The 22,652-nt window shown below is 42.3% G+C and overlaps 1 protein-coding gene across 1 annotated transcript in view; it reads right to left on the bottom strand.

Moving 5' to 3' along the window:
• Gda (guanine deaminase) overlaps positions 1–18,251 on the bottom strand; it is a 64,990-nt gene extending 46,739 nt beyond the window's left edge. The window contains exon 1 of the mRNA XM_051200161.1: positions 18,036–18,251. Within this exon, the coding sequence (XP_051056118.1) occupies positions 18,036–18,158 (123 nt within the window). The 5' untranslated portion in view covers positions 18,159–18,251. The remainder of the gene's footprint in view (positions 1–18,035) is intronic.
• Between the last annotated feature and the right edge of the window lie 4,401 nt (positions 18,252–22,652).

Here is a 22,652-nt window from a genome sequence, read left to right as displayed (position 1 = left end):
CCAGAATTCCTGTCAGGTGGCTCACAGCTGCCTGTTACTCCAGCTCCAAGGAGATTCAACACCCTCTTCTGGCCTTTGTGAGCACCCACACACATGAGGCATGCATTCACACATACACTTATAAATCCAACCTAGCCTTCCCTTATGGACTTCATGTCCATATATTTGACATTTGCCTTGATATCTTACACAGTGTTCTTTCTCTCAAGGCACTCCTGAGGCCCAACTTCATTGTGAAGTTGACTGGATTAAAGAGCATCTACAATATTAATGAAGCATAAATCTGTGTGTTGAAGGATATTTCTAGAGATATTCAGATGATGGGTCTCTGGCCTGATGAATGACTTTTGGGTTCATGATATGATGGTATTGCTGAGAAGCAGTGAAAGTTAAGATGTGGGACTTTGATGGAGGAAGTAGGTGTCGGTCTTTTCCTGACTTTTTTCTCTGTTGCCCTCCTCTGCTTCTTATCAACCAAGAAGACAAACTAGAGCATCACCTCCATGATGTTCCACTCAGAAACTATAGACCAGACCCTCTAAAACCATATCCTCCCTCATTTCTCTCAGGTACAATGGCCACAGCAAAAGTGATACACACAGCACCCGAGTCAGTGTGTCTAAAGCCAGGACCAGGTTTTCTTCCTAAAGTTGACTCATTCCCACAGCTCCTGATCTAGAGAACAAAGTCACAATCCACTCAGGGCTCCATCCAGAGACCTATGACACAGCTGTCTCAACCCCAGCATAAAATTTCAGTGGTTCTTCGTTGCACTTGGGATGAAGAAAAAAAGTTTTAAGACATAGGTCAGAAATGGCTTGTCTCTTTCCCTGCCTCTCTAGCCTAAATTTGCCTAATCTCACACCTTGCTCTCTTCTACCATGCAATATCACTTAATATCACAACTCACCTTCATTGCACCCATTCCCCACTAAAGGTCCTCACATCACCAGATGCTTCTCAGTGTCTGTGTGTGGCACATCCATTACAAATGTAAGGCTGCATTCACTGGATACACTCAATTCCAGAGCAACATGTTAGGTGTGTTCTTCTATCACCTTCTGCTTTACTGTCTTGGAACAAATCTCTCACTGAGCTGGAAGCTTGTGTTTTTTGGAGAGGCCAGTTGGCCAGTGAACTATGAGGATCCTTCTATCTCCTCCCTAATGCTGGAGTTACAGGTAGACACAACCTTTTAGGTATTAGGGATTCAAACTCAATATCTCGTGTTTATAGAGCAATTGTTCATATGGACTGAGTCATCTCTCAGGGCCTATTGCAGTCTCAACAGGTGAAAAATGAACTGTGAAAGGCTTTGGCTCTAGAAGATTCTGAAATGTAATGCTAAAGTGCTTAGAACTTATTCTCTACTTGGTGTTACCAACCTATTGTCTATAGCCACATGCATTTCAGAATAGCTATGAATATAGCCTAACACAAAATCATTTTTTAGATGTGTATTTTGTTATTTTTGTGTTATGTATGAATGTTTTACTACACATATGCAGTGCTTAGAGAGACCAGAAGAGGCTGTTGGATTCCTTTACAGGCAGTTGTGAGCTGCCGTGTTGGTGCTGGGAATTGAACCCTCATGCTCTGGAAGAGCAGCCAATGCTCTTAACTCTTGAGCCAGTTTTTTTCAACCTTAAACACAAAACATTATGAGATGTTTTGAAAGAGTTTCTGTGACTTGGTTGCACAATTCTCAACTGGACTTTGTAGATGACAGTTTTGAGAAACAGTGTCAAAAAGAGGGATACACTTCCTAGATAGATTCAAACAAGAGCCACATATGAAAAGAAACGATTATGAGGTAGGTTAAGTGGGCAGCTTTGGGGCAAGCCCTTTGTTGATCATTTGAATGGTTAGATGCAACAATCAGTGTAAAGAAGAACAGAGAGAAGAAATAGATGTCAAAGTCTTTGAATGAAAACAAAGACAGGTCATCACTAAGGAAGGAAACGAAAGTGAGCTGTGGGAATGATGGCATGTGGAGTAGAGGTAGGCAACAGCATGTGTGATCACAGCCTACAGCTCTCAGGACAGTCAGGTCTGGAGACAGGAGTCATCTGTGCAGAGGTGAACATACACTATAAACAAGATGAGCTACATCTAGAGAAAGGCTAAAGTAACGCTTCAGCCTGAGGACTGATCTACCATTTAGAGTAGTGAGGGGAGATAGAAAGAAATGAAAAAGTTCAGTCAGAGCAGCGAGTCACCAGTCCTATCCTTATCTAACCTAAGGAAAGGGGAGAGGGTATGAGGAAGGCAGTATCTGGAGAGAAAAATGTCTGAGTTTGTCAGAACTAATGTAAAACACTAACCCAAGACCACAGAAAGCAGAACACACACTATTCATTTTACTGAGCAGAATGAACTATAGAAAGGAAGGCAAAGAACGGACATGTCGTCTCAGAAGCAACAATAGAAGTCCAAGAACAGCTGACAATGATTTTCAAAACACCATGAGAAAAATAATGGTCCTCTTAGTTTTCTCTCTCCAGCAGAACTACTTTTCAAGGACAAGAGCACAATAAAGACATTTTTTTTAGAAAAGAAGGGAGGTAAATCTGAGGCTGGGGAAAGGCATGCTGGCCACTTCAGTACTCAAAAGGCACAGGCAGGAAAATCACAAATTCAAGGCCATTTGGAGCTACATAGTTAAGTTCCTGGCCAGCTTGAACTATATATGAAGACCTTGCCTGAGCAAACTAAAGAAATTCTAAAGGAATTTTGGAGACCCTCAAGCCTACACATTAAACAAATTCTAGAAGGTGGATTTCAAGCTATGTCCACAAACTTAATCATTATGGAAACAACAGTAGAATGCTTAGAGAATCAAAATTGATAAGCTAGAAGTTTGAGGCAGGAATATTATGAATATTATCATCTACAATGTTGATAAATTAGAAAACACTAGATTAGACTGAAGAAAATGTTACAAGTAGAGAACACAGAAGAATAACAAGGCTTGATCACATCTGTAGGCTTTCACAGGCTCTGGCCTTCTCTTCCATTCTACTGTCTCACCACCTGTCCTCCCAAGTATGACCTGCACATTGCCTCAGCTCTTTACTGATGCTCTCCCCTGCCTCAGAATGCTATTTCCTACCTAACTTTAATTGAGCTGCAAGTCCTAACTCAGATGCCACCTCATCTGTGAGGTTCTATCAAAATAACCCTGTCAGGACTAGCTTCCTCTACTCTGTACTCCCTGGCATCTCCTTTGCTCTTAGTGGGCCATCTCTGTCTGTTAAAGACCATAAGAAGATAGGCATAAGATTTTCAGGGGACCTTGATACTTCTAGTGACCCACAAGTGTTTAAATTGCTATAAGGATCAAAATTTATAATGAATAAGACCCAAGATGATTATATATGCATCATTATAATGTATCATCATGAGTCTTAAAATTATGTATAAAGTATGCATAATATAAATTACATATTTGTATACACAATACATATCCAAATTATATCTATATCAATTTAAGGAAGGCATCATGAAGGTTTTAATTATAGCCCTATTCTACAGTATTTTTAAATTTGTTAAAAAATGTGGTTCCCAGTCCCCTAATCAACAGCATTCTTGAATAATTTTTAATTAAAATGTTTGAGGTGGGCAAAATGTTTTCATATCTGCTGCCTTACTTCACTATTGAAGTGTCTACCACAGATGGTCTATGTCATCATCAGTCAGTCATGTAACTCACAGGAGGGGAGACAGTATGTCTTTGTAACCCTGTCACCTGTCACAGTCCAGTACATAGTAAGCACTCAATACATGACTACAGATTTGAAACTCTTGCTGATTTGCTTACAATAGCAAAAGATCCCTAAAACTCAAAGGGATAGGCAGAGAGACCTAACTGAAATGGCTGTTCTGGTGCCCATTTCACCAACATGTAAGATGTTGCCAAGTCATGCTCACATAATCCTCTGAGAAACAGAATCCCTTCTTGAGATCAGCCATCCCACCTTGTAAACCGAGAGATTTTTCTGTATTATTTAACATATAAAGTCTCATTTATATACAACTTGACAAAAAAAAAAAACCTGTTACTGGGTACTGAGAAAACCGGTTTGGTGTAAAGGCAGCAACTAAGCTCAATTGTTCTCCTGGTCTCTGTCATGCAGTCCTCATATCTCCAGGTACCACCTGCATCCTCTTGGATGGTCGTATCCACCAACCAGCATTCTACTTCTAAGCTTCTGTGTATAAATGTCCCATTCCAAGATCTCCAAGCTAATTAGGTGCTTGGCACATTAGTACATGCACTCACATGCACAACAGCATTTACTAGTCAAACTCAATAATCTTTGATATCTAGTTCTCAATCTTAAAATGAAAATACACTTGTCGCACATGTTTGTCACTTTTCTCTTTTCAACCTGTTTGGGACACAGCTGTGCAGACTAGCAGAGGACACTCCCTCCCAGAGTTCCGGTACAAGGGTCCTTCCTGTCTGTGGAGTTTGCTGTGGTCACTAGCTCCATAACTTTTGGACTATGGCAAGCTTTCCATCATGGTCAGTGTCCTGGCTAGTTTTATGTCAACATAACACAATCTAGAGTCATCAGAAAGGAGGAAGCCTCAACTGAGAAAATGCCTCCATAAGATCTGGCTATAGGCAAGCCTATAGTGATTCATGGGGTGAGCCCAGTCCTCTATGGGTGGTACTATCCCTGGGCTGATGGTCCTGGGTTCCATAAGAAAGCCAGCTGAGCAAGCCATGAAGAACAAGCCAGTAAGCAGCACTCTCCATGGCCTCTGCATCAGATCCTGGCTCCAGGTTCCTGCCCTGCTTGAATTCCTGTCCTGACTTCCTTTGGTGATGAACTGTAACGGGGAAGCATAAACTGAATATTCCCTTCCTTTCCCAAGTTCTTTGGCCATGGTGTTTCATCACAGTAACAGTAACCCTAACTAGGACAGTTTAGGGATGCTGGCTGGGAAAGCAAAGTGGTGGCAGAGTTCCAGTGTCTTCTTCAGATACAGGGAATTCTCGCCTGTTCTTGGGTCTGAATGACAAGCTTTTTTTTAAAGTCACTATTTTTTTTTTCAGACCAATATATTCCAATAAGAAATATTTCATGTGACATGGTACTGTCTTGTTTATGTTATCTTCATGGTGGTTCTAAAATAGGCTTGGTGCTGGATGCCACAAGAGCTACCCTTTGTAGGTTTAATTGAATAACATCCTAAATTCAATCACGCAGCTAAGAAAAGAAACTCAGAACAAGCCCAGCTACTGACCTTGCAAATTCTTCCCCTCTGTAAAAGTCCTGGCCACATACAACTTTTAGTTGACTTTCCTGCACTTCCAAAAGCTTAAGCCCACCTTAACTAACTCTAATTGTCCTAACTGGATGGGGGTAGGGGACTCGGTGTGTGACTAAAGCCATTGTCTAGCTTGTATGGGTTTCTTCCTCAGTTCTACAAAGACAAAGTACAGGGATACAAGATAGCAGATGGCTCTAACATATAATGACAACATGAACAATGTCATTGGGAATGATTAGAAATTTAATTTTTTTTCGGGAAAATTAATCCCCTTGGAAGGGTCACATAATTGCTTCAGAAAGTTCACTGACATGGACATAATTTCTCAGAAAAATCCCCTGGCAAGACAATAAGGCAAAAGACAATGAAAACACACAAGGACTGGTGGCTGTGTCCTAAGATTATCATGCGCCTCCAAACAATTAAATACCAGGATAATGTTTATTTTTTTTCCCATAGCAAAACAGCTATAAATAGCCTGTAGAATCAGGCTGTTAGACATAAATTGCCTTCAATAAGGAAATCAAGCTATCAGTGACTGTTTCTTCATCAAAAACAAAACAACAACAACAAAGACAGATATAAATAATATTTAGTTCCCAGGGACCCTTCATTGAGTTAAATTACAGTTTGAATTAGTGTCTGACATATAGTAACTGTATTTATTCACCAGCCTTCCATCACTGTGACAAAATACCTGAAATAATCAGTTTACAAAGAAGGAAGTTTTATTTGGGCTCACTGTTTTAATCCATGGATACCTGGGCCTGTAGAGGTACAGAACATGTGGGTGTAAGTGTATGGCAGAGAAGCCACGCTCACTTCACAGTGGCCAAGAAGCAAAGAGTAGAAAGGACTAGGGTAACAACAACTCCTTCAAGGCATGATCTGAGTTTGTTTCCCCCACTAGAGCTTTCCTGAAGGTTCCACCACCCTCCAGTAGCACCACACACTAGAGAGACCAAGTCTTTAAGGGATGACATGGGGTCATTTAATGATTGACCATTACTAGCAATAATCATTTTCTAACCCATCCCACAAATATTTGCAGAGCATATTCTACATCTCAGATTACAACATGCAGCTGTATAACAGGGTGTGATCAATGTATACTCACAAAATCCACACACCACAGCAGTAGTGACACCTGTGAAAATAAACTACTTTTGTAAGAGCACATCTTTCTTATTCATAAATTGTCTCAAAAAGACTATGCTTCATTAAAATGCTAAGCCTTGGTGGTTTTTCAAAACTTTAATGTACGTGTGTGCGTGTGCGCACATGTGTGTGCTCTCAAAGCCAGAGGGTACATATAACCCCTTGAAGCTGGGTTTACAGGTAGTAGCGAGCACCTGATGACAGTACTTCCTCCTCCTCTTCCTCCTCCTCCTCTTCTCTTCCTCCTCCTGTTCCTCCTCCTCTCCTTCCTCTTCTTCATAAAGTTATTTATTTATTTATTTATTCATCCTGACTGCAGTTTCCCCTCCCCCTCCCATTCCTTCCTCTCACCTGACCACCACCTCCCAACCCATCCCTCCTCAAATTCTGTTCAGAAAGGGACAGGACTCCCATGGGTGTCATCAAAGCATGGCGTATCAAGTTGCAGTAAGACTACGCACTGCCCTTGTATTAAGGTTGGGCAAGGCTACCCAGGAGGAACAGGTTCCCAAGAGCCAACCAAAGCATTAGGGACAGCCCCTACTTTCATTCTTAGGAGTCTCACAGGTAGACCAAGCTACATAACTGTCACATGTGTGTAGACAGCTTAAGTCAGTCCCATGCAGGCTCCCTGGTTGTTGGTTCAGAGTCTGTGAGCTCCTAAGTGCCAGGGTGATTGTTTCTCTGGGTTTTCTTGTGATGTCCTTGACCCCGATGGCTTCTACAATCCTTCCTCCCTCTCTTCAATAGGATTCCAGAGCTTAGCCTGATGTTTGGCAGCGAGTGTTCTTATTCACTGAGACATCATCTCTCCAGCCCTTTCAACGCCATCTTGAGAGTTACCACATATATGCCAGAGTGAAGTTACACAAAGACACTTCAACTAGACAGCTAAGGAGGGGGACACTGACCAGCACACATGGTCAAACAGAATTACAGATGGTCTTCTAGGTTGTTCTGTGGAAAAGTCACACCTGTGTGTGTGACAAGGTGACACTCAAATTGTCACATCTAGAGGCTGGGAACAGAAATGCCAAGACTGGATGGAAGATGATAAACATCCCTCTTGGATAGGTTTTTGCTATTCCCAAAAAAGCAGCACATCAAGGAATCAGGAATTATTTCAGTTACATCCTATGCCCATCAAAGTGCTGAAAGTATCAGAAATCATCTCGAAGGTTTACTTCCCAGCTGTGGAAATGAAATTCTCATAAATACTTGAAATTGAGGCTAACGTGTGGTGGCGCTTTTGTATGCATCAGATTGGCATTACAGTCTGCTTGAGCTGTGACAGCACTATAAAAGGACAGTGGGGATCTCTGGGAGAGGAGCATAGAGGAGGAGGAGGTCTGACATTGAGGGTTATTGGAACATGGTCTAAAGAATGACAGTGAACAATGCCTCAGGGAACTGTGAGACAGGCTCCAGGGGGAAAAGGCAGAGGGCCTTTTACCTGAGGTGCCATTTTGTTCCCTGAATTGTTCTTGGATGTGATTTCATGTCCCCTGCAACAAACATTTACACTCAACTTAGAAGATACATTTATTCTTGTAGGATGTCAGAACTCAATCCAGACGAGCTGAGTGCTGTCCTTAGCGTACCCTGATTCTGGATATGGCCTTCTTCCTTGTTTTCATGCTTTTCCAGTTATAATCTTTAGTATGTGCCAGATAATTGTGTTTAAACTTCCTGAAGAAGTTCTGGGGAAGGGCTGCTCTCTTGATATTTACTGTGTGCTTACAAGAATAAATAAATGACATGTTTTTCTGAACTCAAATGACCTTCCTTGGATCATTGCTCTCTTTGTCGCATTCTTGTACAAGAGTACACTGGAACTGGAATGAAGCTGTCTACAGCATTAGACTGCAGTCTGCCTCATTCTTTCCAGCCCTCAGATCCCAGGTTTCTCAGACAGATCTGCACAGGTCTGCGAAAGTTGACGGAGGGTGTGGACCAAAATATGGAAAGTTCAAAGATATGGGGAAAAAATCTAAGTTGGTACAAAAGAGTTTGGCTTGCCTGGCTTGCTCCATTATTGTCCCTCTTACTCACTCTCGGCCTAACCACATGGCACTTCTAAAGCTCCCAATCCTGTCTGGATGGTAAGATAGTTTTCCTTATTCTCATTTCAATTGCCATAAATCTAGCACAAATCCTGTGTTCTTCCTTCTTCCCACTTGGTGGGGGGTAGTAGAAACGATTGTAGAAAACTCCATTCATGCAGCCAAAGGTTGTGCTTTTAGTCTTAATATGAGTCATTGATATGTTGTTTTGCTCAACTGGATTAAGTCATTTTCCATGTACAGTCATCACTTGGGAGGGAGGTGGGAGAGGCTGGGGAGGCTGTTTCATATGTTTCCCTGAACCAAAAGGCTTTTGTTTCAATCAGATGTTTGTGCTAAGGACTGAACATAGAGCTCAGCACATGCTAAGCAAGTCCTCTGCAACCAAGCCAAATCCTCCCAGCTCTGCAATTCTGAATAATGGAAACATCTAATTCTACTATCTTACTTGGTTTCAAAAATCTCAATTTTATAGGGGAAAAAAGAAACAACAACAACAAAAAACTAAGGCCTGTTTGACCTTAAAAAGTGAAGCCTCAGCATTGACATCCTGTTCTTTGGAACAAAGAAACTGACTTATCTAGCATTCCAGTGACAAGAGACACTAAATTTTATTTCTGAGATAACCTGAGGTTTGCTTGTCTCCATCCTAGTTTGAGACAGGGTCTATTGCTTTCCTGCTTCTTACTGTAGACAAGTAAGCCCTATTATCTATTCTCCTGGTAGGAACTTGCTTGGATTAAAGACCCTCATGCTACTTCTTCATGTTTCTCCTGGATTCTGGGGATCCAAACTCAAGACACCAGGCTTGGGAGGCAAGTGTTTAAACTCCTAAAGTCCTGCCTCAGCCCTGCAGGGGGTCTTTTAAATCAGACCCAGAGAGATATAAACACTGAAGAGGAAACAGATTTGGGTTCAAACAACTTCATTCCATATCCCACTAAGAAAGCCATACCATTTCTCTGAACTTTATTACTTACTTACCCAATCATGATATTAATTTTGAAGCCTAACTTTCATTTTAAAAAGGATAAGGCTTTTGCCTGAGTTGTAATAGAAAATCTGTATTGCACTGAAGTTGGAATGTGTTACTTCTGAGATGTTACACAGAACCTACTTCTTTAGTATACCAACCATATAGTATACATCAGGCACTCAGTATTTGTAGAAGAAACTGTTAAAAGCATAATACATTTATAGGTATGGAACTAAGGAAAGTAATCTTCAATTCGTATGTCTTACCATAAAACAAAATCCTCTTTAAAATAACATCACTTCCAAAGCAGAATTTAATCATCATCATGGCCTTCTGAACATTTTGTTATTGTTGTTGTTCAATAAAAAATCACTCCTGAGACCATACTAAATTACATCCAATGTTGTTCTTACTAAGGCACAAAAGGAAGACAAATTGTGTAATGGTTGCTACAATTTTTCAGAACACTGAATAAATATTTACTGAACACCTATACTATTTGAAAGAGCCTGTGTTTGCTAGGACATATTCAATACTTTCTGCTTTTTACAGATGCCACATGAACAGAAGCATACAGTTTGAACTAGAATGTTCACAAATCAGATATAGCAAATGAATATGAATTTGACTCAGGTGGAGTAGAAAGTGGGATGGAAAAAGGAGGGCTATTCCAGGCTGAGAGATGAGTGCCCAGAACATGGAGACATGAAAGGACACTGTGTGCTCGGGAGCCATGGAAAATTTATCTGATCATCCTCAGCTCATGGATGCATCATGGTGTGAACAAGTCACAGTCATCCTATTTCATTTTGCAGAGAGATGACATTGGGAAAATATTAGAAAGAATGCCATGTCTAGAATTCCTCCAAAGACGTTTGGACCTCACAGTCGATAGTAAGCCACAGATGGCTGCAGAAGAACTACCCATGATCCAAGAAAATAGCAGTCAGTCATGTGGAGGAAACACTGGAATAGGGAGGAAAACAAGATGCTCTGATAATGATTTAGTCAAGAGACAAGGAACAGTTGAGAGGACAGTGGTGGAGAGGAATATGAATGAGCAGCCCTGGGAAACATGACTGGGCATGACTGGGTATAGTAGCTGAGGAGACATTGATACAGGAACAAGTCAGAAGAAAACAATGAGGAAAGCAGCTACTGATCCTTTGAAAATAATATAACAGATGCCTTTCAGGAAACCGTCCTTAGCAGAATTACTTTTGCCTTCCTTTCCCAACCTCTAACAGCCCTTTTTCCCAGTTGTAACTGACATTCTAAATACTAGAGATATGAACTTTCTAGAAGTGGGACACTTTAAACTCCATCCTCAATTTAACCTTCAAAACCTTCTTTTGCTTGTCTTCTAAACCTACAGAGAGGCTGCATATGTAGGGTATTAATTATTGCTCGATAGGTAGGGTAAGGTAGGGTATTAATTACTGAATGACCTCTCTCTAACTTTAACAACATCAAATGATTCCTGAAATTCCTCTTCATTAAAAAAAAATACAATTGTATTTACTTGTCATGTGTGTATGCATACACATGTATACCCATGCACACATACCACACTGTGTGTGTGTGGTTAGAGAGCAATGTAGGGGATTCAGGTCTCTCCTTCCCATGTTTTGGTCCCAGGAATTGAACTCAGATAGTGAGGTTTGACAGCAGATGCCATCACCTACTGAGTCATCTCAAAGGCCCAATGTTTCTCCCTTCTTTAGTTCCTCAGTTCTTTAGCTCTCTGACAAAAATGACTTATTGTGTCTAGTTGTCTGAGAGGCAGAATTGGGAGCTGACCCCAGGGGACAGATGTCACCTAAAATGTTTGGGAGAAGGTACATAGTCCAGACAACTAGCTCCTCCCCAAGACTTCCCAGTAAAGGCCCTTGAGGTCCCTAAGCCCAGGAGGACAGAGCTTTTGAGAAAGCTTCTTCATACTGACTTGCATCCCAAGACAGTCTGGACCTTTGCCTGTGATAATAATATGACTCTTTGAGGGGTGCAGTTGAGTAAAGACAGGCAATGAATAAAGTGTCCAAGGCTTCGCACAGTGAAGACACTTCACTAGCTCACAAAGGAAGTGCAATGTGGGGAGTTTCAGAGCAGTTAAACTCTTCAAAGAAGGCAGAGACTTCTGAGTGTGCCTGTGAGGAAATTTCTAGAGATTTCACTATGGGGGAAGCTCTCTCTGCTTCACTGCCACCACAAGGTGATCAGCCTTTTGACCTTCACTAACCCATGTCCCTGCAACCATAATCTGCTTCACCATAGATCTAATGACAATGAAGTCAATCAACCATGAACCTCTGAAACCATGAACCAAATAAAGCTTTCCTTTTAACTTGGTTTTCTCTGATATTCTGTCACAGTGAAGAAACAGTCTAGTATAGTCATAGTCCCAGAGGGTGACAGCAACATCTCCAGGTATCCTTCCTCACATGAGAACATCTAAAGAAAGTAAGGGCTTTCTCTTCACACATCTTGGGAACTTCTGGGTCTACTTCCTATGTGCCAAGTATCATCATCAGCCACCAAGAAAGCCAAAAACATAAGGACTTGATGACTGGAAATAGAATTACTAGTTAGATACATTGGTATCAACAGGATTAGAGGCCACTAAGGATCGCCCCTTGGCCCATAGTCAGCTTTAGACTTCATTGTCTTTTTCTGGATAATACCAATTTTAAGGGAAGCATCCTAATGGCTCCTCCTTAAGATTTAAAATATTATATGAGGGAGAGACAGTAAAGGGATTGCTTAATGCCAATTAACAGAAATTTGTTACCTATTAGTCAAAAGAATGAAACTGGATTCTACCTCTGGCTCTGGGTAGAGACTTGACATCTTAAACTGGCCCCAAATATTAGAACATTATATTTGACTATCTCCTCCTCTACGAGATTAACCCAACTGAACCTGGCAATGACCTCAACAGGAGATAACCTTCACAAAAGCTGATACATTGATCATATAATGTACATTTCAAGAACCCCTCCCTCAATGCTATTGCTTATAGATAACCACTCATCTACCACTCATCTACTTTCTGGGTTCTAAGCAAAAGGTATAGTGTCTCCCTTGCTCCTTCTATCTCTTTGGATACAAACCAAAATCCTAAGCACAGTTGCCCTGACACACAAGGTGATCTCACTCTGGAGATGCTCATGCCACCCTACTCCAATACAGTTGCTTGCTGATCTCCATTACTGAGTCTACAGCTTTCTTGGACCCTAACTCAACAGGTACCATTATCTTTTCTTCTCCACATCCCAGCAGCTGCTGAGATTTACAGCATGCCTACTCTGTTCCTCTCAAACTCTAACAAAATGTCCCTTGGACTCCCTTCAGAATCCATTTATTTTTAATTTTCTTTAATCAATCAGATCAAGAATCCACAAAAGGAAACCACAATTCCAGGGTACAGACTTTCCATGACTGGCTACTACCATGATATATCCATGAGCCAAGTACATTAGAGGCTGATCAAATTCAGGATGTGTTAATTACAAGTAGTGTGGTTCTTGAATGAGTCACCACACTTTTGCCACAAACACTTTTTTTTAATGTGACTGTGTGTGTAGTGTGGTGTGTGTGTATGTGTGTGATAAATGTTGCTTAGAGCTATGTGGAAACATGCTCCATGTGTGCTAGAAAAGGTTCTATCTTCCTTGATCACTTTCTATTTCATTGTTTGAGACAGGAACTCCCACTAAGCTGGAAATTTACTCTTTGGGTTAGTCTGGCTGGTCAGCAAGCTCCCAGGATCTGCCTATCTCTAACCCCTGCCCCCAATGCTGAGGTCACAGGCATGTGCAGCCATGCCCACATTTTTATGTGGATGCTAGGGATTTGAACTTGAGCAAACAACTCTTACCCATCAGCCACCTCTCCAACCCCTGCCACAAACATTTTGGATGGAGAAAATGTCTTTAAGTCTACAGGAAATCAGAGAATTACCCTGTGGTACTTGGGCATGAATGCATCATTTTATGAAACCCATGTCCCTATTCCAGTGGCCTCATAAGGGGTGGTTAAGTTCAATTTTTCTCTTCAGGACTAGGACAATATTCTGAGTTTGTGAGCTTGGCAGGAAGGTGGATCTCCACCCTTCCAAGCAGGAGAAATGGATGACTCAAGCAGAGCCAGAGATTTGTAATTCAGACCAAGAACTCTAGCAAAGCAATAAAGTGAAGCAGTCTCACATGAACTAGGACTTTTTCATCCTGTCATCTGGAGAACTGAAGAACCCTTTGCCAGGGCTACTGACCCTTTCTCTGCTGATCTTTCCTTTGAGACCCAGCTCAACAATCAATCACTTCCATTAGTGGATAGATGCTGCCTCCAGTTTTATAGGCCCACATACATTTATAGACACCACTCTGGGCTCCAGAAATTAGAATTTAGACTGTGTATATAAGCCGCCATCCAATACAGCTGAAATAGATCCCCATTTGTCCACATCCCTCCTTCTCCATGGATGGCAATAACTGCTGGTTTGTACTGGCCCTGGATAACCTGTAGGTCATGAATAATTCTGTACAGTTTATGCTTATAAAGTAATTTAACACTTCCCACCACCTCATGAGATAATGATTGAATTATTTTATATATTAGAAATTGAAATGTTGAGTTGGCCAGATTCGTATAGGAATAGGTGGCAGAGGCATTCTTAAGAGTTCATGAAACATTCTGCTTTAGCTAAACCACTGCATTTCTCTAACCTCACTCCCGGGCCTGGCCATACCCCTTTTCAATCTTTATCTTGAAGTGAATACTTTATCTTGAGAAATCCTTGTCCAATTCTACATGGTCACTACCATCCTGCTGTCTTACATTGTGTTATCCTTCTCCTCAACTATGGATTTCTAATTATCTTTGCCTTTCATCCTTTCTAACCCCAGCACTTTTTACACAGGCCATTTCCTCCATCTAAAAGGTGCTAATCTCTGAATCCAACCTGCTTATGGATTTCCATTCACCCTGCAGGTTATTATTTAAATATCACAACATGTTCAGCTGGAGAACACCTTCCCTCTGTACTCGGACCAGTTCTGTCCTGAGAAGTCCCAGCAGGTCTGACATGTCTCACTAGATTGACCTCACTAAGGCTATTTTCATATGTCATTCATTTGTTTATCTCCAGTGATGAGAACAGTTTTTGATTCAAGACTCATTTCACTTTTATTATCCCAAGTTTGTTGCATTGACTAAAATTACATGGGGTGTGTGTGTGTGTGTGTGTGTGTGTGTGTGTCTGTCTGTCTGTCTGTCTGTCTGTCTGTCTGTCTGTCTGTGTCTGTGTGTGTCTGAGTATGAGTGTGTGCATGTAGGTGCTCTCAAAGGCCAGAAGAGGGCTTCAGATCCCCCTAGAACTAGAGACACAGGTGTTTGTGTCCAGCTGTGTGGGTGTTGAGAATCAAATCTGAGAGCTCTAGAAGAGCAGCTAGGCATTTACCCACTTAACCATTAAACCCCCAAAGAGTAAGTTTTAAATTCAATAACTCTTTGTTTCTTAGGGAAGTAGACTGTTGGGGGAAACAGAACTTGGTCTTTGGGCCACATTTTGGAAGCTACCACATCTGTGGATGCACAGCTACTCTAACCAGCTTCTTCACTGCTGTGGGAGTAGCAGTGACAATAATATTCTAGTGACCTAGGAGCTAAGGCCCATGAGACTTTTCCAAGGTACAGTTTTGTGTGTCATGATGCATGAGTGGCTGACACAATCACAAAGATGAGCAGCTGAGATCCTACAGCTGTGCCTCTGCCTACAAGGTTTGCTCCGAGCCTCGGTTTTCTTTTCTACCACTTGGCTGCACAGGTGCCACCACATGGAAAGATGCAAAACTGCCACTGAGCAAGAGACTTAGGGCTTACTAGAAGCAGGAAAGGAAGGGGCCAGAATGACCACAGTTGCAATGCAGTTTCAACTAAGTGCAAATATTGCCACACAGCAGCTCACTCTGTACCTGATTTAAACCAAGAAGGGATCTGAGGCTTGGGAGAGGTTCAATGTCTCATCTTATGGTCTCAAAGCAGGTGAACACTCCTACCCAGAGCTTCATTTCTACCAAGAATTTGCTGCTACCACATGGGCACACTTATTCTGGCTTCTGTGTGAGTGTGCACTGAAAGTTCCAACCTTGAAGATTCCTTAGAGTCAACTTGACCCTGATGTATGTGGAAAGAACTGGGTAATAATAATATCTGAGCACACTGTGTTTCATAGTTAATGAAAAAAGCTGCAGGCTGCTTATGTATAAAACTTCACCCTGAATTCTAAATAATACAAAATATTGGCTACAGGAAGCTTTGTTGTTGTTTTGCATTTATAAAAATTAGCTCATTTTTTAATGTATTGTACTTGAATGAATTAAGCACAGTCATTAACGTTTTCTAACCCAAAGTCAAGTGACAGGAAATGAGAGGTTTGATTTAGGGAAGGAAGACAAAGAAAGCTGTCCCTTCTGTGAGATGCTGCCCCAGACCTAGGTCTGAAGTGAGATGAGCATTGGACATTTCATACAATGGATCCACCAGACTCACTCAGAATGTGATTCAACCACTGCCTTACCCGAGTATCCAAAGATGCCTGTAAGAATCCAGCTCTGCACCTATGCATCTCTGAGGATGCTGTCATGGAGCCAGTATTTTCACAAGTCCTTCTAGATACCCCTGATCCATCTCAAGCTGTGTGCCTGAACCTTACTCACCTCAAGGACATCCTGGTTTTCATATACCTTGGAATGCTTAAATAACAATGTATAAGTAAGCAGTTTGTCTTAGCAACCCTAAATGTGAGGCATTCCCTACTTCAACATGAGGGAAATCAAGGCTGGGGGAGGGGCAACTTACTGTATTGCACCCAGGAGGTAGACCAATCAGTTAACAATCCTGGGCAAGGGGGTTTTCAGCTGTAAATCTTAACTGCTCACCTCTGTGTTCAATTCCTATTTAGTTTTGTCTCCTCACGTGGGAATGGCACACTCTCCCAACTGAGAGTCTCAGCACTCTCCAAGAGGAATACGCTTTCTGACTCAACCACTAATTGCATGTTCAGGACACACTCTTATTCTTCTGTAGAAACTCAAAGAAAAGATTAGTTTTCTGATAACTTACTCCCTTGTCTTGTTTCCATCATCCCCAAACCTACCGCCATGTCAGTTACAGTATCTATGAGAATTGAGGGGATAAAAGGTTATTTCAAAAAAGAAAACTATCAATCAAAAAGCTCTTGTGATAAAACTAGCATCTCCTTTCCATCACCGGTCTCCCAGTGTCTGTACTTGGTTTCTTGGGGGCTTACATCAAGTAGTAAGTAGTTCACTGAAATTGAGGGTCATACTCCTATATGTGCAATGGATATATGCAGGTCCCCTGGTTTACTGGAGCCTCCATTAGGTGAGCTCTGAGACTTTTATCACCTTGGAAACACAGCATCATGCTTCCCAATGTGCTAACAACAACAAAAATCAAGTACCATGAGAAAACAAGGTTTTGGAACCTGCCTGGTGGCTTAGTAGCTAAAGGTGCTTGCCACCAAGCCTGGGGACTTGAGTTCAGTCCCTGGAATCCACATGGAGGAAGCAGAAAACCAATCCTACCAGTTGTTCTCTGACACACATTCTAACACACACACACACACACACACACACACACACACACTAACAAATTTTTAAGAATAACAAATTTGGTTATTTCCAAATAGAAGTTATAATTCAATTCTTTCAGTGAATCGGCAGTGCCTATAGTCTTTAACCTGGCAAACCACAAACCGGTATACATTGAGAAGCAGTTTAAAATATCCCATTCTTCCCCAAAACGAAATGACTTCACTTATCAAACTGACCAGGATATGGCTAATGTATGTAGTTACCATCTGTGTGAACAAAGAAGTGGGCATCAGACATCATATAACACTTATGGAGATTTAATTAGGGGGGTATAAAAATCTATAATCATAGAAGGCATTATGAACTTTAAAATGAAACCGATTGTTTTGATGTAAATGGCTGTGTATGACAGGGGAAGGAGAGAGGGGGAGAGAGAGAGAGAGAGAGAGAGAGAGAGAGAGAGAGAGAGAGAGAGAGAGAGAGAGAGAGAGAGAGAGAGAGAGAGAATTTTTCCTGTTCTATCCTTTCCAGCATTAAACTTGTATAGCCTGGTGCATTGTTTGACGATTGATCCTGTGAATGAGACCAGGTGTTTTTGCTTATTCTACCTGCTGAATTCAGTAAACAACACTTATCCAGTGCCACCTCCCACCCCATCTCGTCAGCTTCGTGGCCAAGAAATTCAACCACATTTTCTGAGGGTTCCTACAGTGCCCTGCTAGTAATCCATAGCTCCTGACCTCTAGGCGTCATTCCACCCCAGCCAGGCTACAAACCTAGTGACCCAAGCTGTTTGCATTCCCTAAGATTAGCCAAATGCTCAAGTTCAACTCCAGAGCCAGGGCGCTCACTCTGTGCCAGAGCGAACCCAGAACGCGCCAGCACCTCGCCAGGGTCCCTCCACCTGTCCACGGTGCGCGGGACCCCATGCCCACTCACTTTGCCGCTGTCGCTCACGCCGAGGAGGTGATCGCGGAGCACCTCCATGGGGCAGGTCCAGGTGGAGTGGACGAAAGTCCCTCGGAAGATGTGTGCCAGCGGCGGCGTCCGGGACGCACACATGACAGCGGCTGTATAGCGGGAGTCCACGGGCCAAGGAGGGTGCACTGGGCAGGAGGGCGCAGAGCGGTCCCTGTGGCTGTGGAGCCTGAGCTACTTGAGCGCAGCCACTCGTCCTGCCCCCGCTTCCCCGGGCGATCGCCTGCCCCCTGCAGGCCGCGCCCAGGGGCTGGCTCCCTGCCTCCTAGATGCCAATAGGATTTTTCTCCTGCGAGTTGGCTCTGGCTCCCGTGGGGTGTGGTTTTTGTCCCCACCCCTGCGTTGGTTTTGGATGTTAACTCCTTGAGCTATTGAAATCCTGTCTTCCTTGCACACGTAAGCGTCTTCTCTGAGCCTTCTACACACGTAGGACTATTCGTCGCCTCAACTTGAGCACTAGGTTCTGAACTTGCACAAACAGGTGATTAGTGAAAGGTCGCCTGAAGCGGTCTATGGTGTGGCCAGTTTCCTTTTCCGCGTCTGCAGGATGCAGAATGTGTTCGTTCTTTGCTGGGGTTCTGGAAGCTTGTCTCACAAGGGAACCAAGGGTTAATCTGGATCCCTAAGTCTCTCTAGTCCCCTAAGGTCAGTATTTCAGTCCTTGTGCCCACCTACATAAAATATCAAGGCCAACTTTCCTTGTCTACGGTAGATGACTAGTTTGACTTATTCAGTTATACAAGAGGAGACAATGAAGTTCCCGAGCCAAACAACAGCTGTGAGCTGAAGTGCGTGGATAGGAATCTAGAGACAGTCTGCAAGGCTATGAGCCTGAGGTCCTTAATTCCTCTTTCATGAAAACAAGACTTGGGCCAAGTCACAGCAAAGCCTGTCCCAGTTCCCTCTTCAGGCAACAGTCCTACAGGCGGGGCGCTTATTTGTCTTGTGGGTGTGGATACTAGGTTGTCACAGCGGCTCCCCACAGTAACCAGCTTCCTGTGATTCCGAATGGGGTAGCTCTCTTGTCAGGGCTTTTCTTCAAATGGTAGCTCCATGAAATAACTGTCCCTGCTCAGGAGTTAGCTGTCTGCCACCAGGAAGTTCTCATTCCACTAATCTATCCTTTTCCTGCTACCTCAGCCTTCATAGCATTCTTATGAGTTTCATATTTTTCCATTTGTTTGTTACCATTTCTTTTTAATGTTAATATAATATTTCTTTGAGAATTTCACAAAACATACTTTGACCATATTTATCTACCACCCCACTCTTCCTCTTAACTCCTCCCAGATCACCCACACCCTACCCCCTTTTTTATTATTGCTATGTGTATACTACATACATATAAATCTTAATACAACCTGTTGAGTCCATTTAGTTTCACTTAACTATATGTTTTTAGGGATGACAGCTTGTTACTAGATAACTAAATAATCATTCCTGGGGAAGACTCACTCTCCATCTCAGCTTCTATTAGTTGCCCATAGCTCTCCATCCAGAGGAGAGGTCTTGTGCTATTTCCTCCATCCAAGCTTGTTTGTCAACTGATGCTACTGTTCAGGTCTCATGTAGGCTACTATACTGCTGAGACCTCATGGGTGCAACTTGCCTGCAATACAGAAGCAGACATCTTGCTCCTCTGGCTCTTAAAAACCTTTCTGCTCCCTCTCCTTCATGCTCCCTGAGTCACTGATATAAGGATTGTGTTGTGGATAAATCAGTTGGGGTGGACACACCACACTTGTGGATTTATGTAATGGTCTCTGCGGCAAGGGAAAGCTTCCTTGAGAGTTGCGATTTTCTGTGAATACAGGAGTGAGTATTTAGAATGTAGTTAAACTTTTTACTGGTTTAGTAAAGTGGCAATAGTAGATTCTCCTCTGGGGCACGTGGCCTCCTGAGAAATGAGTATTTATTTGGCCAGATTTACAGTATCAAACCTGAATTACCTCCTATTGAATGGGCCTTACATCCTATTAGATACTTGTTGGATCCCTCCAAAATGTAAGTTCACTATTGCACTTTTGGGTGTATCTTGCCATGCTGGTCGTTATAGTTTGTGGGCTTCACAACTGTATATGACTTTTGATTGAATTTTCTCAGTTGGCAGCTTGCACAGCCCCTCTTGGTACAATGAGAGTCAGTCCTCAAAGAGAAGGATTCCAAATCAATTCTAGCTTTATTCCTTCAACACCTGTGTCCTAACTGTGTGGCGTCTTTAGCAATAGGGACTTAACTTCAGATCTGGGAGGCAGCCAGGAACAAAGCAATAGCTTACATTGCTTTTGTTTTTTTATAAGATTTCCTGGACTCCATGAACAACAATTTGAAACGAGGTTTCTCATGCCTGGTAATTTATTTCCATGTCTACCATCCGCATGCATGTATACTGATGTACATAACAGAAATGCCAGAAGGACAGAGGGACTGTCCAGTGCCTGAGGGATGACTGGTGTTCCTTGCATATTTATTAAATGAATGGGTATAATTTCCTTTTCCTGTAAGCAGAACACCCATGGAGATACACATCTGCTTTGACTCCCATATAAAGGGTGAGACCTCATTGCAGCACCTGAGCTGGTTTTCATTGGTGTGAGCTTTTCATGACATACAAATTATCCATGTGTTCCCTTCTCAGCCCCATCACTTCCTCTCCACTAAGGAGAGGTTACAGTTTAACCAAGGTCTACAAGCACCAATTCATCCCAGCTTACACTGACCTTCCCTGGTTTCAGCCCCTCAAGTCTTAGGATTTGAGAAAACTCAGTTCCAGGCACATGGAGATGGCTGGGTCACCTGCCAATGACTCTGGTACAGGCCATGGCACAAGGGATAGCTGGAGTCATGAGGCTGTTTGAAGGGTTCGAAGGCCAGCATGCTTTCACTTTTAGGAGTCCTTGTTTATAGTTGTTTGCAAGGGCTGGGAAACATCTTTCGGTTTCACTTTTAGGAGCGGTTGTTTGCTTGATGGAGGTTTGTGCTTACACAGCCCTTGGGGAAATATATTCATGTTCCAGGAAACTTTGAAGACAGGGTCATGGCCTGAAAGGAATGTCACAGAAGCAAGAGTCTTCCTTACGTGCCAAGGATTTGTGGTATACCAGTAGGGTAGATTCTGAGAAAGTTCTTGCTCAATTCTGGATACAAGATGTCACAAGGATGTTCTCTTCTGTGGAGCTGGAGCTGAGGAGGAGGATTATTAGGTCAGAAGTGTCACCATGGGCTTGTCCCCACTATAAAGCTCCTTTACCTGGGGTATGTGGCATAGAAGATGGATAGCAGGGTATGGGCTGCTCCAATAGGAAAGAAATCAGGTGCTCATCTTCCTGTTGCCCCATACTGAAGCCTTTATAGAGGGAATAAGAATAGTGTGGGTTGATGGAAAAAGAATTCAGTACCAGAATCTTCCTTTCTGGGAGCATATGAAAAGAACAGGCCCCAATTGTGAAATTAAGGAACAGAAAAATGTTACAATCAGCCAATTAAATGCTTATTATAAGACACTTTGTAAGGCTTACATTTTTGAAGACATTAAATGATGCTACATGCAACTTGGTGAAGGCAAAAAGAAAGTTTCAGACTGTCTAACACATTGTAGCCACTGGCTGTAAAAGCAGGTGTATGCTTTGAGAAACTTCAAATTTCCGGATTTGACAGATGCTGTCTGAAGATGTTGCTTCAGACAAAACTGTTCTGTAATTTTCTTTTTCACCCAGGACATTTAATGAGGAAATGAAAAAGGGAACTGGGGCTCTGTTAGATGAAGCCACTCTTTCTTGAAATCATGGATGAAATAGCCTGATGCTTGCCAAATGGCTTATGCCGTCAATATGTTATCGAAGGAAGAGTCTCTGGTTGGGAGAGAAAGCTGCTTAACCCTCAGATGTGTTTTCATCCCCTTCTCCCCACACCTCCTCATCACAACTTTTATCTTTCTGAAGCTGGACTTCAGCAGACTCTGAATTCAGAAGCCTCCAGGCTGACCACAGCACTCCTTATGCATACTTATTGGAGACTTCAGCCATGTGACCATGACTCTGCAGCCACCTCCTTATGTCCCCATATCTAGTACACTGGAAATATTACCTCAACCTAAGTTTGTGCAAACACAAACCTCAGCAGGAAAGATGCAGAAAATGTCCGGATGTAGCTTGAAAGAGGGTTTAATGTTTCCAGCACAACAGTTAATCGGTTCAGTTCCAACAGTTAAGGCCAGATTTGTGACCTAATATGCAATACACTATACCTGGGCACAAGCCTGCAATCCCAGCTACTGGGATGCCAAGAGAAGAGGATCCCTTGAACTCCTCAGCTCAAGACTAGCCTACATACAATGTACTATACAGTTGTTAATAGGTAAATATGTAACCACAAGTATAACACCATGCTAACTTTATAAAATGCCATCTGTGCTATAATTCAAGTCATGAAAGGCTCTAAGCATGTACAATTGGAAAGGGACATTGGAACAATGGAAATTATTCTTCTCAGATAATGGAATCAATATAGAATTTTGTTTTGATGCTCACTCATGCTATTACCATGTGCTTCATAGGATAAATAAACATTGCATAGCTC

The sequence above is a fragment of the Phodopus roborovskii genome, unplaced genomic scaffold (genome assembly GCF_943737965.1).
Source record: "Phodopus roborovskii unplaced genomic scaffold, PHOROB, whole genome shotgun sequence".
NCBI lineage: Eukaryota > Metazoa > Chordata > Mammalia > Rodentia > Cricetidae > Phodopus > Phodopus roborovskii.
This window is presented reverse-complemented; position numbering and strand designations above follow the sequence as displayed.